General features: G+C 54.0%; 4 protein-coding genes across 4 annotated transcripts; 2 read left to right on the top strand and 2 right to left on the bottom strand.

Moving 5' to 3' along the window:
* Positions 1-1,360: 1,360 nt before the first annotated feature.
* CGGC5_v015538 (uncharacterized protein) lies at positions 1,361-2,755 on the top strand (the record flags this gene model as incomplete). The annotated part of the gene is made up of 1 exon (XM_032032045.2): positions 1,436-2,755. One exon carries the CDS (start codon positions 1,436-1,438, stop codon positions 2,753-2,755), a length of 1,320 nt encoding a protein of 439 aa, XP_031888283.2.
* A 596-nt stretch (positions 2,756-3,351) lies between these two features.
* CGGC5_v015537 (uncharacterized protein) lies at positions 3,352-3,839 on the bottom strand (the record flags this gene model as incomplete). Its single annotated transcript, XM_032032044.1, has 3 exons — positions 3,352-3,428; positions 3,490-3,500; positions 3,553-3,839. The coding sequence occupies 3 exons, from the start codon at positions 3,837-3,839 to the stop codon at positions 3,352-3,354; spliced, it is 375 nt and encodes a 124-aa protein (XP_031888278.1).
* A 2,300-nt stretch (positions 3,840-6,139) lies between these two features.
* On the top strand, positions 6,140-7,421 carry CGGC5_v015536 (uncharacterized protein; the record flags this gene model as incomplete). Its single annotated transcript, XM_066153285.1, has 3 exons — positions 6,140-6,436; positions 6,513-6,605; positions 6,690-7,421. 3 exons carry the CDS (start codon positions 6,140-6,142, stop codon positions 7,419-7,421), a joined length of 1,122 nt encoding a protein of 373 aa, XP_066007335.1.
* Positions 7,422-9,224: 1,803 nt separating this feature from the next.
* CGGC5_v015535 (Transposon Tf2-6 polyprotein) lies at positions 9,225-14,119 on the bottom strand (the record flags this gene model as incomplete). The annotated part of the gene is made up of 1 exon (XM_066153284.1): positions 9,225-11,738. The coding sequence occupies one exon, from the start codon at positions 11,736-11,738 to the stop codon at positions 9,225-9,227; it is 2,514 nt and encodes an 837-aa protein (XP_066007349.1).
* Between the last annotated feature and the right edge of the window lie 893 nt (positions 14,120-15,012).

Genomic DNA, 15,012 nt, shown 5'->3' with positions numbered 1-15,012 from the left:
AGTGAGCGGGAAAGCCATTTCTGCATACGGTAGTATTCAGGCTATGCCTTCCAAAAGTAATTCTGCAATGTTGATGATCCACGGACCTCTCCAAGCCTGTAAACTTTTCAATAGGATTGTTCAGAGAAGATCTGGGCGCCTTCCATTCATTGGCGGTTGGAGACGAGATTCAGTCGCACTGGTGCTTCCAACGGTCGACACTTTTAGTCCGGGATGGTCTATATTTACCCCGGCACCTTTTCCATCGGTCGACCCATCGACACCACTGATCCAGCCAAGGGAGCTCCTAATAACTGTCCATCATCTTGAGATGGACGTCTCGTGCTTTTCAAGGGCTCTTGCCCGCGGAATCACCAGCAACCAGCCCTTGTCTACTTTTAGCAGTTTCCAAGATATTACTTTGGTGGTGGAAAGGTTCGACCTGCCCCTGCTACTCCAGAATGCGCAGCCAGCTCCTGACGGCACCTTTTCAATGACTGGCCCTGGCATACCGAAACTGAGCATGATTGAGGCAGATCTTGGTCACCGCTTCGTAGAATACTGGCAGCCTTTTTCAAGCCGAGGAGTCCGTCTTTTTGTTTGCATGTTACGCGAACGTCGGCCAACCTTGGAAGCTTTTGTTACACCAAGAGGTTTTAGGCTGCGGCGTTTGTAATGATGAAGGCAAGACCTCTTTGCTTTCGTTAGAAATCCTTTTCTGTAGTTTCTAGTGTTGTCATTTTGCAGTGGAAATCAAATAGCCATGCTGCTGTTTGTGAATTGTTATGTTATCTAGTGTAAATAAATTATTCTCCTCAGAAAATATCGTCACCTAAGAAACTGTCTTCTTTTGGGAATAGACCATGTCATCAGTTCTTTGATCTAAATTTCTCGCTGATGTTCTTTCCTCTGCCAATCTTCAAGCAACTTGGGGTTGCGGCAAGTACCTGCCATTCTGCAAGAACTTCGTCCTAACAAGACTGGAGTCCTGGAGTCCTGACCCTTTTTCTAGCAGCCGCTATCAACCCGTCGCAGTTGCCTAACGTAGGTGGCTATCCAGCACCAAATCTCACCCGCAGAAAACCTTTGTCTCGACTCTTCCGAGACTCCAACGGCGGGGCTTAATCGAAGCTTCCCACCTACCTCACCAGATCGCGTTCTCTACCAACGCAACCGGCTTCCTTGCACTCTTTCCAATTGAATTTCGGTTTCCCGGATTCCACCTTTCGCTGCTCGTTTAGCAGCACTTCGTGAGCTTGGGAGCAACCAAAGCAACTTCTTCGACGGACTCGGTGAGCTACCTTCACTCGGCCTTCTTCGCTTTCCTCTCCTCATTTTTGGAACTGACTCTGGAGTCGTCAGGCCAATTTAGACCTTCAATATGCAGATTCCCGGAGAAAGAAAGTCGAGATACCGCCGCGCCTACCTCGAGGAGGCGTGGGGATCATTTGACGCAATGTTCCCCAGCAAATACCGACCGGGATCTTCCAAGAGAAAATTCGACACCATCCACCGCCGGTGGATCCACGCCTTCTACCAGATCACGAAACATGCCGAAAACAGCGGCATCCAGCTTGCGACCCTGTGGGCCGACGGAGGTTGGCTTTTCGAAGCGGTCTCGAAGAGAGAGCCCGCAAGGCTCACTCACAGCATCTTGAGAAAGGTCAATCGCAGCCTTGGCATCTCCGATGAGTACAACAGCGCTCGCAAACAGTCGGTTTCATCCCGCGTCGACGCCATCGTCGACCTTCAAGACGGTTCGAGTCAAATCTCAGCCAGCGAAGTTGATCACAGCACCACCCTCGTCGCCGAAGAGCAGATCAAGTCGGAATCCGAGTCCGAGTCTGAATCTGGGTGCTACTCCGACTCAACCTATGACGAGAGGGCCCATCTTACTCTGAGAGTTACCAGATCCAGCTCTCGTCCCAAGACTCCTCTCTCGTACAGCGACCTGTCGCGACCTGTCACGTCCGCAACGAAGGTCAAGGCCGAATCAATCGATTCGCCGACCGCGGTGACCAGAAACTCCATGTCACCGTCACCCATGCTGCCGCAGACTCTCGATTCCATGAGCCGTTTCATGAGCCCCTCGCCAGGCGGTTCGGAAATCCAAATCGACACATCCCAGCACAACTCAGCGAAGCGACGGTTTGATCAAGTTGAAGCCTCGTCAGAGAAACAGTCGCCGGAATCACTGCATAGACGACGCCCAAGACGGGCAAGGCTTACTACAAGTGAATCAGACCAGGAAAGCACTGCACCGACGCAGTGGGACCAACCAAGCACGAGCGTCAAGAACATCTCCGCCAGAGAAGCATTCAAGGAGGCATTCGCTCGGTGGTCCGCCTTTGCGACCACTGAAAAGAAGCAGAATAACGGAGACAAGATGAGAGCCTTGGGAGATTGCAAGGAGGAACTTCGGCGTTTAGAAGAGAGACTGTCACTCGCTCAGAAAAAGCACGACAAGACTCACCAACAGATTGAGGCCATCGACAAGCTCATAGCAGCTGCGGCCCCTGGCCGAGACGAAGGCGACGGGATCGGCATTGACAGACCGAGTGGCGAGGCTTGGGCATCGCTGCTTGCTACGGCAGAGCGCACACGAGAGGTCTTGGAGGGAGAAGCACAGGAGAAGGTCGAGGCACTGTCTACCGCCGTTGAGGCTATGAGAGCAGATGTGGCACGTTTGACGGACGAAGCTGAAATGCAGCGGCTGGTGGGAGTGGTGGCAAAAGGAATGGAGGACCTCTCGGGCTTGGTTGAGAAGAGACGCTGAGGTGCTCGAGAATTGGGAACGGAATTGAGGATGGATTTGCTAGCTTGCGACAACTTGTACTCGGGCTATTTGGGCAATGAGTGAGAGCCCCTGGAGAGTCCCACGCCTGTTGGAGAATCGTACTGAGCGGATGTTGGACGAACAAGACTTCTAGATAGCTTCAAGACACGGCTGTCTGTAGTCTCGGTCCGCCGCAGATTCTTCAGATTGGCGATTAATGACTTGACAAAATGCCCGAGGAGATGTGCAAATTGACAGAGCGATGAAAGAACCCAATACCGAAGTACGTGCCGCTCTGTCTGCTGTTCTAGGCCGATACATGGCAAAGCACTACCTTCCGTCGCGATTGCATCTACGCAGAGGGTCTTTCTCTATGTGCTGGCAGTATCAAAGGCGCAACGAGGCAGGAGGGGGGATGAGGGGACACCTGACGCATCCCTGCTCGTTGCACTGTTCTGTTTTTCAACTCTCGTCTCCTCCCATCACCACTGATTACCACAGCACGCCGCCACCCAGTCCTTGAGACGAAACAGAGTATTTCTGTCGGTCGCAGAGGCAGATAGATGTGGATGCATTTGCTCTTGGGTATTGCTCGCCTAGTTGGAGATTTGTGTACACTGTATAAAAGCCACGTCTTGGTGGTCTGATGCCTCTCCTTCTTCTTCGCCTGAAACTGCCACACGACCATGGTCAGCTCTCAACCTCTCATGATAGTCTTTGGCCATGGTACCTACTCGTGCGCCGACTAGACCCTGGCCTCCCATTCCGGACTCGACTGCCAACAGTGAGGACATAACCTCGTGCCCACCTCCACGCCGCAAAACGTCCTCACGAGTCTCAGGATCTGGTTGCGCTCGGCGTGTCTCTCGGTCATCTTCTCCTCCATTCCAGGGACGGTGTCGAGCACGAGGTGGACAAGCTTCTCGATCCAGTAGTCTGGGTGGCCCGGGGTGGGCGTGGTGTAGGGCTGTGTCTGGCGCGAGCGCAGGGTGCAGCTGGGACACGGCGGCTCGATGGAGACGGCGGCGGCGGCGGCGGCGGCATCTTTGGCGGAGCGCGCGGGGTGATGCGGGATGGTGAGCATGGGCGATGACGAGGACATCTAGGTCGTGCGCGGCGGTAATGCAGTCTGGCGGCTCGTGGTCATGCTGACGGGAGGACCTTTTATGGTGAAAAGTAATTACCGGTCGCATGCGACGACGACGAGGACGAGGAGGAAAGCTTGGCGGTGCCCGATAGCGACGGTGTTGTCTCCCCCAGAAGACGGATGCCGCATCCTCGAGCTCGGAAGAGAGGTTGAGAAGGGAAGAAATGGAAGAAGGGGGAAAGTTGGCAGAGCCCTCGATTCACAAGGAAGAGAAAAGGAAAGGGCAGAAAAAAAAAAGAAGGACGGTCGACGGGCAGAAGCGAATGAGACATTGCTAAACATGTAGCGATACGTTTTTGCGAATGACCATCTGCATCGAGGGGCCTCGGCGAGCCAGTAACGAGCATCGGGGGGGGCCATTGGCGTGCAGGGGGGTGGAGGGGATGGGGACCTCATCCGCTCGCCTGGTGACCGATGTGCAGGATGACCGCCGATTCGAGGTCCGGGCCGGTCCCGCGGTCAACAGCCCTCCCTGTCATATTTCCGCAGATGGAAATGGGATGACTGGGATGACTGGGATGACTGGGAGGAGATGGCTTGACGGCGTCGTCGGGGGGGAGCTTCAGTCAAGGGACAAGGGGGACACGGGGGGAACTACATAGAACTGGGTGCGGGGTCAGCAGCAAGATTGACTCCGCCGCGGGATGGAATGTAACGGAGGCAACGCATACCTACATACCTACATCTACATACATCAGTTGTGGTTGCCTCCTCCAAAGTGTCCCGAGGCGTTATCTCTTGCGCCTTTCCTCCTCGCGGCGTGGCTGTTTCTTCGTGGTGGGTGGGTGGTGCTGGTTGTGGTGATGGTGTGGTGGTGATGATGGTGGCTCAACTTGCTTTTGGAGGCCCGGGGGGAGGCCGTGGCGGTGGATGCCCATCCCATCCCATCCCATCCCATCCATCCCGCGCTTCATTCGTCGGAGAGCGTCGTTTCTTTTTGCTGCTCAGCTGTGCTTGGGGTGTTTCGGTAAGTAGATGAATGTGCTGGGGCTTTTCCTGTGTGGCGTCCAATCACGGCTGCAGCGCATTTGTTGGGCAGGGAGTGGGACTTGGTGTAGTCATTCTGTTTGTTCCCAAACAGCAGAGGAACGTCGCTGGCGGCGACGGGAAGACGTTGCTGGAACATGCAACTAGTCGCCAGGGCTTCCCTCCCACAAGAGCTTGTTACATAGCGAACCGCTCGTCGGGTGCTCCGGCTGACTTAGCGCTGTGCCCACTTGATGTCTCCCCCATGCATATTGAGCAGGAATTATCATAAACCCCGTCTGGCGGTGACTGAGCCGCTGCCGCCCCTAAAATACCCGACCTACGTAACGGCAGAGGGTGCGGAAGAGCGGGACAACATCCGAGACACCAAGGGCTGGGATCGCCGATGCTTTCTCACTCACATTGCAGACACCCCGACACCCATCAGCCAGCCACGCGGTTCAAACGTCTCAATCTCAGGCCACAGATCCCCGTATGCGGTCGGCTTTTTGGCGTGGCCTTTCCATTCTCATCCTCACAAAGCCGGGACATCGGCGGGCGCCGATCACTTGCGCCTTTGCGACCGGCCCCACTCCTCCGACGAAAAAGCCCGGCCTGCGGTGGGCCACCCGGCCGTGACGGAATAGGGTCAAGCCTTCGCGTTGACACGTATCTGCTGTTGCTCCCCCGCCGTTACACTTTCTACTCTGTCGAAGAAGACGATCTAGGACCCGTATTGGAGGATGCCCCTCTCAAAAAGCCTCGCACCTGTGCGGTCTTACTCGCAAACAAGCCCCACCTTCAAGCGAACGCAGGTTCGGATGCCCCGTTCTGTCCAAGATGAAAATGTAGATGCCCGGGACATTTTGTATGGCATTTCAAAGAGATCCAGTTGTTTTAGTCGGAATCCATTGATGCGCTCATGTGTTTCTCAGTGGCCTCAGGCCAGGCGCCAACGCGAAGCGCGTCTCTTTGAGTAACTCAGACAAGCTATCTTCTTCAATAGTGAAGCGCCAGGTTATGGGATGAAGTCATTTATCATCACCATGCAGCTGAAAAGATACATCACCCTTCAAATATCCGGCTGTTCTCCTTCAACGCCATGATTCCCAGCATTTCAGAAGCTTTGCTTTAGGCCTTTCCTCTCCGCAATCACCCTCCACCCTTTCCCGCTAGAGCGAACACCTCAATCAGATTCCATGAGCATCTCCCACGGACCATTCCGCTGGCTCTTCTCAGTCAGCCAATCACTCTTGAGACGGGTCCCCACAATGCAAACGCCGTCCAACACCGCTGCCGAGAAGGCTGAATGCACCGAAAGAATCTTAAAGACGTGGAACATCTCCAGCTTGGACGACGTCGTCGGCAGCTCTCTCTCGCCCTCGCTGTGGAGTTTGAGCCTGCTCAAAAGTCTTGACCTGCTTTGCGCGCACAATCTCAGCCATACCGACGTCCGTGGTCTGCTCAGGGCCGAGATCACGCACCGAGTCGGCAATACTCCGTCAAACGGTTTCCTGCACCGCCCATTCCTTTCCGCAATGGACGTTGACAACGTTCGAAGGACTCAGGTATGTCCCTTCTTAAAGTTCGAAGATCAAACATGGTCTTTGGAGCTTCTGGCTTGCTAATTACTTTGCGGCTTAGGGCGGTCGAGACACTGACAGTTGCAAGCATGCGCGGAGGATGTTGCAAGCCCGCGCCCCTGCATTGCCATCTCCTCGCACTCCGTCGCCTAAGGTATGTTGATATTCACCCAGATGGTGTCATCAGTACAGTGTACTCTGACGGGAACAACAGCTGACTAGTTGCCACCAGTCTCAGGCAGACACGAGCCCTTCTCCCGGTATCACCGATCATCGTCCGGCCAGGTTTCCTGCGCCAGTGACCCCGAACTCTGTGTCACCCGCATCGTTCCCTAGAGGCTCTGGCAGACTTGACCCTAGCACTCCCGCATGCTCCCCTTCAAACGAAACGACAGCTGCAGACGGCTTCAAGCGCAAGAGAGACGCCATGATGGCATGCTTAGACGAGGAGCTGGAGAGCCATAGAAAGCGTGTTCGTCTGGAGGTTGATATTGCGTCGGCCACTGTCAAGAAAACTCGATTCGAGCAGCAGATGGCTGAGAAACACGAGCGGGAGGCCGCCCACGCCCTTGCTAGTCTGCCGACCGAGTCCGAAAAGCTCACAGAGCTCGAGGGCTTTCGAGCCTTTCAGAATGACATCTTCAAGCTTCGCAAGAAGTATGCTGTTCTCCTCGGCAACAGCAAGGCTGCCGTGTCGACGGCGATTGCCCCTGACGGACACAGACAGGTCGTGCAGGAGTCTTGCCGCACCATCTTCGAGCTCCTCAACCACCGCACTGAGGCCGAGGCCGTGGCCATGGAGACAGAGGCTGCAAAGGCCAAGAAGGCACAGAGAGTTGCACAGGAGGAGATGGACCACCACAGAGTTGTTGTCAATGGCAAAAAAGCCGAGCTTGAGGCGGCTGAGAAAGCGTATGCTGATCTGCTTGCCGAGAACGAGGCTTTCGATGCGTTCAAAACTTCTTTGTGACGAGCTGCTTGGGTTGATGAGGGTTTTTGCATTGGGATGCGGGTTGATAATAGATAGAGCTGAGTGCTGAGATTGTCATTTATTGAGGAGAAGTTGACTTCAAGCAACGCGACTGCGACTTTTACTTCCACCCAACACCTTGAACGGCTTTGGAGCCAAGTCTGAATTCCGAATCGCTGGCCGGGTCATGCACGCAACTTGAATCATTCCAGAATCATGTCCGAAGATGCCTTTGTCAAAAATGCACAGCCACGAGTCAAGCCACAGGCCACCAACTCTATACAACAAACCAGTTTTGGAAACTTGGCCATTCCAATGTGTACCCGACTGCCATACCTGCGGGTAATGGTGCAGCCTCCATGAGTGCCGATGACCATGTGAGTGAGATCTTGCTGATCAAGATCGCGGAGAAATGCCTCGGCCAGGTGCAGTCACTCAGCCCCCCTTCCCTTGTAGGTGTGTACCACAACTGATGTCAAAAGGGCATACACTTGTGTTACGGCAAAGGCCATGGAGACACCATCAGCTGAAACTTGAAAATCTAGTTGTCAGGGTCATTCCGCGTGTCTGTAGCCGTTTGGCGTGGTCATCCTTGCTAGTCTTGTTGTCGCTTCCGCTAGAAGAGAATGGGGAGTCAGCGCGATGGCGAGGGAAAACAAATTCCGCGGCGCTCGACTCAAGTTGTGCAGGATACCCATAATCCCCGCTCTATCTCTCACATCCTGGGAGGCTGACTGCGCCTGGCCGCCATGGAGGAGCTTATCGTCAGTAACGAAAGCCGGCAGGCAACAAGGTGAGGGTCGCGGCACTAGTTGCAGCATGCATGGGCAGGAAATTCCCTTGTTCTCCGGTCAAGGCAGACCGGACCGACACCGTGGCCAAAATGAACCGTGGAAAACACGAAAAAGAAACAACCTCTCGTGGTTGGTTCCGTTGCAAAGGCGGGCGTTGGGATCAATCTTCCGAGGCCTTGGCGATGTGTGAGACCCACAGGACCCCGCAAGGAATTATGACACCTCACATATGACCCGTCACTCCGTCCTCTCCACTCAGACAATTGAGACGATCAAAGTCGGTGTTTCCGAGACACATCAGGAAAGTAAAAGACCGAGAGAACAGTTGTTCAGAGGGCTCGAATGTATCTGTGCCCGACTAAGCCTCACGAGGATGACCTCTTTGTCTTGATCTCGAAACTGGACCACCTCCATGTCCATATTCCCATTGCGCCTTTTCGCATCATTTGACCCTTGTCTTAGACCCCACTATCCAAACACCACGGACAGCTCGTCGATACTGCAACTTGAGTCCAATCTACCCATTGCTCTTTGGCTGGCCTCAGGAGAAACTGGATGCTGATATGTCATACCTCAGTGACGACTCCCTTCTTCATGCCCCTATCCACGAAAGAAACTGGATCAGGCAGCGATGAAACAGTAGTCAAGCTCTAGCCGCCCGTTTGCAAAATTCAATCGAAGCACTTTCATCAAATCAAGTTCAAGGCTAGTCGCGGGTTCAGTACCCAGAACTTCGGGGACACTTAATTGCGCAGATGGGGCGCCCCATTCCAACGGTTCCCTCCTGTAAGGGGCTGGCCCCTAGGCTTGTTCAACGTAGAGGTGCCGTCGATTGACTATTCTAAGCTGAAGAAGGAGGAAAGGACTTTACAGGGATAGGCGCCTAGCAGCAGTGATGCAGACCGGGGCTAGGCGGTGTGCTACAGCAGAATAGTGGATCCGGCGGAGCCGGATCTCGGTAGCTGCTCCGGCAAAGCCGGAGATCTCGGCCGGGCTCTAGCCCGTTACATTACCTCCCCGCTCCCCTCCGGCGGCGCGTCCGTGGCGCTAGAGCTGGGTCTCCGTCGTGCTTCATCGCAGGGCCGTAACGTTGTTCGTAAGCCTCCATCGCTTCCGTCCCCTGGAGCGTCTCGATAGGCTCCCAGGTTCTCTCTGCGTATCCTTCCCACTTAACCAGCACTTCACGGCGTCTCCCACGCCCTCGACGCTTCCAGGCGGCGGCGTCGATACTCTCTACATTCCAGGTCTCCTCGCCTTCGTCATCTATAATTGGGGGCGGCTGCTCGTCGTCTAGCGTTTGCCCAGGTAAAGGGTCGTTACCTGCACGCTTCAGGGTATCCACGTGGAAGCGTGGGTATATAGCCGTTGGCACGTTAAGCTCTACCACGTATGGTGAGATAACCTTCGTAACGGTATACTTATGGTGCAACCAATCCAGTTTCTTGCATGGCCTAGGAGACCTGTAGTGGCCCATGTGAAGCCAGACTTTGTCGCCTGCTTCTAGTCTCTCCGTAGGCTGGCGCTTCCTGTTAGCCAGCTCCTCATAGCGTTGCTGCGTTGAGGCAAGGGTCGACCGTGCCATATCCATCACGTCCTGGAGCCTTGTTACCAACTTGCGTGCCAGGTCCTCGCGACGGCCCCCATGGTCTTCTGGGTCTGCCTCTTGAACCCGGACAGGCTCTGGGTGGTATCCGTGTTCTAAGAAGAAGCTGCTCATGCCTATAGCGCTGCTATCGCGGCTGCAGAGCGCTAGTTGAGCTGCTGGGAGGTTATTCGCCCAATCCTTCTGCGAGTAGGTAATGTAATTGCGTAGGTAGGCCTGGATCTCTTGGTTCATCCTTTCTGGGCCGCCATCAGTCTGTGGGTGATAGGCAGTACTGAGCCGCTGTTCTATTCCTAAAAGCTTGCAGAATTGCCGCCAGAAGCGGCTCGTCCAGTTGCTTCCTCTGTCGCTCACGATTGAAGTAGGGACGCCGTGGAAGCGGAAGTGGCAGCTCAGGAATCGTTCAGCGCAGGCTTCAGCTTCCATACTTTCCATAGCTTCAAGGGTTACGCCTTTTCCTAGCCGGTCGATAATTACCCAAAGGTATCGCTCACCCTTATCCGTAAGGGGAAGGTCGGTAATGAAATCCATAGCGAGGTCGCTTCGTATACGCTGCGGTATTGGTAGAGGTTTCAGAAGTCCTTTTCGATGCTCTCTCCAGATGTGGCTTCGCCCGCAGCCATCGCAATTGCGGCAGAAGCGTCGTACTAGCTGTGACTGGCCAGGCCAGTAGAAGCGCCTACTGACTAACGCGAGGGTATTATCTCTACCAGGGTGGCCACTAAGTACTGAGTCGTGGCTGCTTTGAACGATACGAGTACGTAGTGTGTTCGCCTCGCTATCTAGGTCTTCGCTACCTGGTACCCAGATCCGGTCTCTGAATAGTAGTCGGTTGCCATTATCGATCTCACACTCAGCAATCTGGACCTTTAGCTTGAGGCTAGGAGGGAAGCTTCTTTCTCGTTGTTTCACAGCATTATATGCCTGCTGGTAGACTTGGTCTTGCCCTTGGGTCTGGTCCCAGAGTTGCTGTAGTTCCTTATCGTCGGTGAACACAAGCACTGATGGGGCTGCCTCTACGCGTCGTGTACGCGTTGAGGTAAGGGCTACTTCGGGAAGAAGCTGGAGAATCCGGCCTTGTTCGCGCTCGTCCTCTAGAGACGTAGGTACGTCTTGTTCGCGTCTAGAGAGTGCGTCTGGCACTACTGCTTCACTTCCTGGCCGGTACTGTATCTCGAAGTTGTACTGAGACAGCTCCTCTGCCCATCGGCTTTGTCGTTCTGTGAGCCTCTGCTTTGTCATGAAGTACTTCAGGTTCTTATGATCAGATAGAACCTTGAACTTATTGACGCTCTGCAGTTCCGCTCTCCATGCTCGTAGGCAGCTAATAATAGCTAGCATCTCCTTATCGTGGATTGGGTAGTTGAACTGGGCGGCATTCAGCCGCTGCGAGTGGTATGCTACTGCGTGACGTCTCCCATGCTCATCTTCTTGTGACAGTACTCCTCCAAGGGCGAAGCCTGAGCAGTCAGCCTCAACGTAGGTTGTACGCTCAGGGTCTAGTTGATGTAGGATAGGCTTGGCTGCAAAGATCCTCTTAAGCTCCTGGAATGCTACTTCCTGCTCTTTACCCCAGTGGAATAGGACGCCCTTCTTTGTAAGAGATATAAGGGGTCCAGCAATCTCTGAGTATGCTGGGATGAAGATCCGATAGTAGTTTGCAAACCCTAGGAAGCTTCTAACTCCCTTAACCGTCTTTGGCGCAGCCCATTCCTTGATTGCCTTCAGCTTCTCAGGATCGCAGGAGATGCCTACTCCTGCGGTGATAATGAACCCTAGGTACTTGACTGTCTTCACAGAGAACGCACACTTATGAGGGTCTAGCCGGAGCCCTGCAAGAGCAAGCTTCCGTAGTACTAGCTTAACCTTTGCTTCGTGGTCTTGCCGTGAGCCGTTTGAGTAGATCAGTACGTCGTCCATATATGCCGTAGCGAAATCGTCTAGGTACTCTCGAAGCACTCCGTTGATATATCGTTGAAATGTAGCGGGGGCTCCTGTAAGCCCAAAGGGTACAACTAGCCATTCGAATAGCCCATATCTTGTCCTGAAGGCCGTCTTATGCTCCTCTCCTTCAGCAATTCGTATCTTATGGAACGCTGCAACCACATCCAGTTTCGTGAACCACTTAGCAGCACTAACAGTGCGTAGTGTCTCTTGGATTAAGGGGAGAGGGTATCGGTCGCGCTTAGTGAGTTCATTAAGGGCGCGGTAGTCAACACAAAAGCGTATCCCTCCCCCTGGTTTACGTACGAACAGTACTGGTGCTGATGCCTCTGAGCTGCTGGCGCGGATAAAGCCTTTATCCAGTAGGTCTCGTAGGGTCTTACGGAGGACGAGGAGTTCTTCTCGTGACATGCTATAGAGCGGCCCCCATGGTAGTACAGTCTCATTACCACTACTATCCTGTTTGATAGGGATCTTATGGTCGACCCCAGGACGATGTGGTGGAAGGTTGGCGGCTTCGTCAGGTTGGAACAGCTTGTGGAACTCAGCTAGTATAGCTGGCGGAAGGAGGGCCTTTAGATCTGCCTTCTCAGTCTTCTTCGTAAGGGCCTTCTGTATATCTGCTAGGCTGATGGCTCGGACTTCGTATCCTGCAGTTCGTTTGGTGTCTCGTTGTGCTCTCCTATAGAGTGCAGTGAAAGGAGCTCCTGGAAGGAGACGCGCGGCTCTGATCTCCCTTACTCGATCTGGTTCTTCTTCGCCTTTTAAGCGTAGGTCTACGCCACCCCTCCTATGCCGTATCCGTTGTGCAGCGGCATCGTATAGAATACGGTTCCTCTCCATCCAAGGCTTCCCTAGGAACAGGTCGTCACCAAGGCTACGTACGGTATATGCAAAGATCTTCTCATCATAACCACACAGCTCTAGGTTGAAGACAACTACACCTGTTGCTTTTGTAGCGCCTGTAGCGTCGCTAAAGCTGCCTAGCAGCCGCTCAGAGCGGTCTACTACCGGTAGGCGGAGCTTACGGGCGAGGTCGTGGTCGATAAGGGAGTATAGATCGCACCCAGTGTCTACTAGGGCGTCTGCTTGAGTGCCCTTGTGTATGCGGGTAGTGATCACTGCTGATTTGCTGCTCATGTGATGCTTGAACTGCTTCCATTCTGTAATGTCACTAGGCTTGGCCTCTAACGCCCGACTTCGCGTTAGAGTTACTCTTTTCCCGAGCTCTCTTCAGCTTCAGAGCTTCCTAGCTCCTCTATAGCATTACTATCGCTGCTCTCCTCTCGCCTCTTAGCTTTCTCAACCTTCTTGACCTTCTTAGGCCCTGAACGTCTTGGCTTAGGGCACCGTGTAGCAATATGGCCGATCTTATTGCAGTTATAGCATTTACGGTTATCTTTCTGGGGCCTTATGTTGTCTTCTGATGAGGAAGAGTCGCTGCGGTAGCGCTGTGACTTTGCGGCTCTTCTGGGCTCCTTAGTCCGGCTGACTCCAGCCATGAGGGTGTCCCCATCGGCATCTCGGTATCGTCGTCGTTCGTGACGTTCCTGGTAGGTCCTACTATCTAGCCCTGACCCTATTATCATAAGGACCCGGGCGTATTCTGGGTAGGTTTTCGGGGGATCGATTACACTAATTAGACGGTCCCGCAGAGTGGAGTTCAGGGCTCCTTTCAGATAGTTGATTCTGACTGCGTCTGCCCAGTGTCCTCCTCCACCTTCTGCTAACTCCTTCTCAAACTTTGGGAGGAATGTAGCAAAGCTTTCGTTTTCCTTCTGTCGGATAGTACGTAGCCTATCCAGTGCCCTGGCTTCTGCATTGGGATCTCCATAGCGAGTCTCAAGGTATTGCATAAACTGATCGGAGGATTCCGCTCCATCTGCTCCGCCTTGAGCGTAGTAGGGTGACGCCATGGTTTGAGCTGTGCCTTCCAGCCTTGCGTAGATGTATGCGAATATATCGGCATCACAGTCGAAAGCTTCCCTATCTCTTCGTATCTTTCCCTTCATCTCTAGGAACCAACGTTGGAAATCTTTACGTATGCCGCTAAACTTTGGTGGGTTTGGTATTTGATGTTTCCTCCGCCCTCTAGCTGCCATCGTTATACCGTCGCTCGTTGCCTGTATAGTTGTATCGGCTGTGGACGGGGTCGTTACGCTGCTCGCAAGCGGCGTAGGGGTTGCTCTATCCGTTGACATAAGCCCATTCAGAGCTGTCAAGAGCTGCGTCATCTGGGCCGTCTGCTGGGCCATCTGGTCCTGAAGAGGACGGACGCTTGCGTTGACCGCTTCGTTGATCCGGCGATCAATCTCAGCATTCATCGCGTCGTTTACGCTACCCTCTGGCGGATCCATCGTGCCGCTCTCGTGAGGTTCCATATAGCGTCTTCTCGTTGCGCTACCCTCTAGCGAATCGTCGTGTCGCTCTCGTGAGGTTCCGTATAGCGTCTTCTCGTTTGCACTACCCTCTAGCGAATCGTCATATCGCTCTCGTGAGGTTTCGTATAGCGTCTTTTGTTGTCGAGCTTAGAATATGTAAGGGGCTGGCCCCTAGGCTTGTTCAACGTAGAGGTGCCGTCGATTGACTATTCTAAGCTGAAGAAGGAGGAAAGGACTTTACAGGGATAGGCGCCTAGCAGCAGTGATGCAGACCGGGGCTAGGCGGTGTGCTACAGCAGAATAGTGGATCCGGCGGAGCCGGATCTCGGTAGCTGCTCCGGCAAAGCCGGAGATCTCGGCCGGGCTCTAGCCCGTTACACCTCCACTTCGACTCACACGTTGACACTCCAGCAAAAGGTGTGATTTCCATCATCTTTCTCAAACCCCTCCCGCCAATCTCGTTGGGGTCTTGTGGCTGGATATCGAATCGGAGTGGGCCAAGCCCGGACATCGGTGCCGATGCAAAGATCTATGTTCCAAAAGTAGCGCGTTGCATGCTGTGTGCCGCCTTCTACTGTTTCCGTCACCCTTCCGACGGTTTCCTGCGGGGAGCATATGCAGATGGGCCTTTTTGGGTGAGTGCTGATACCTGCAGCCGGGGTTTCCACCACCGCGGCCCGGGCTGGCGTCATGAGAGCGACGCCGATTACGGGCACACCAAGAGAGGCCCATCCCGAAGTCTGAATGATCAAAAGTCCTTGGAGCTCAGCGCCGTGAATCGATCGATTATGGTTTCATTTCAATTGCGTGCGTGGGTGCGGAGTGCCTCTAGGGAGAGGCGTAAGGAGTGGTGGCTGTTATTCAGATAC

The sequence above is a fragment of the Colletotrichum fructicola genome, assembly GCF_000319635.2.
Source record: "Colletotrichum fructicola Nara gc5 chromosome Unknown KSG_Nara_v1_contig10, whole genome shotgun sequence".
NCBI lineage: Eukaryota > Fungi > Ascomycota > Sordariomycetes > Glomerellales > Glomerellaceae > Colletotrichum > Colletotrichum fructicola.
This window is presented reverse-complemented; position numbering and strand designations above follow the sequence as displayed.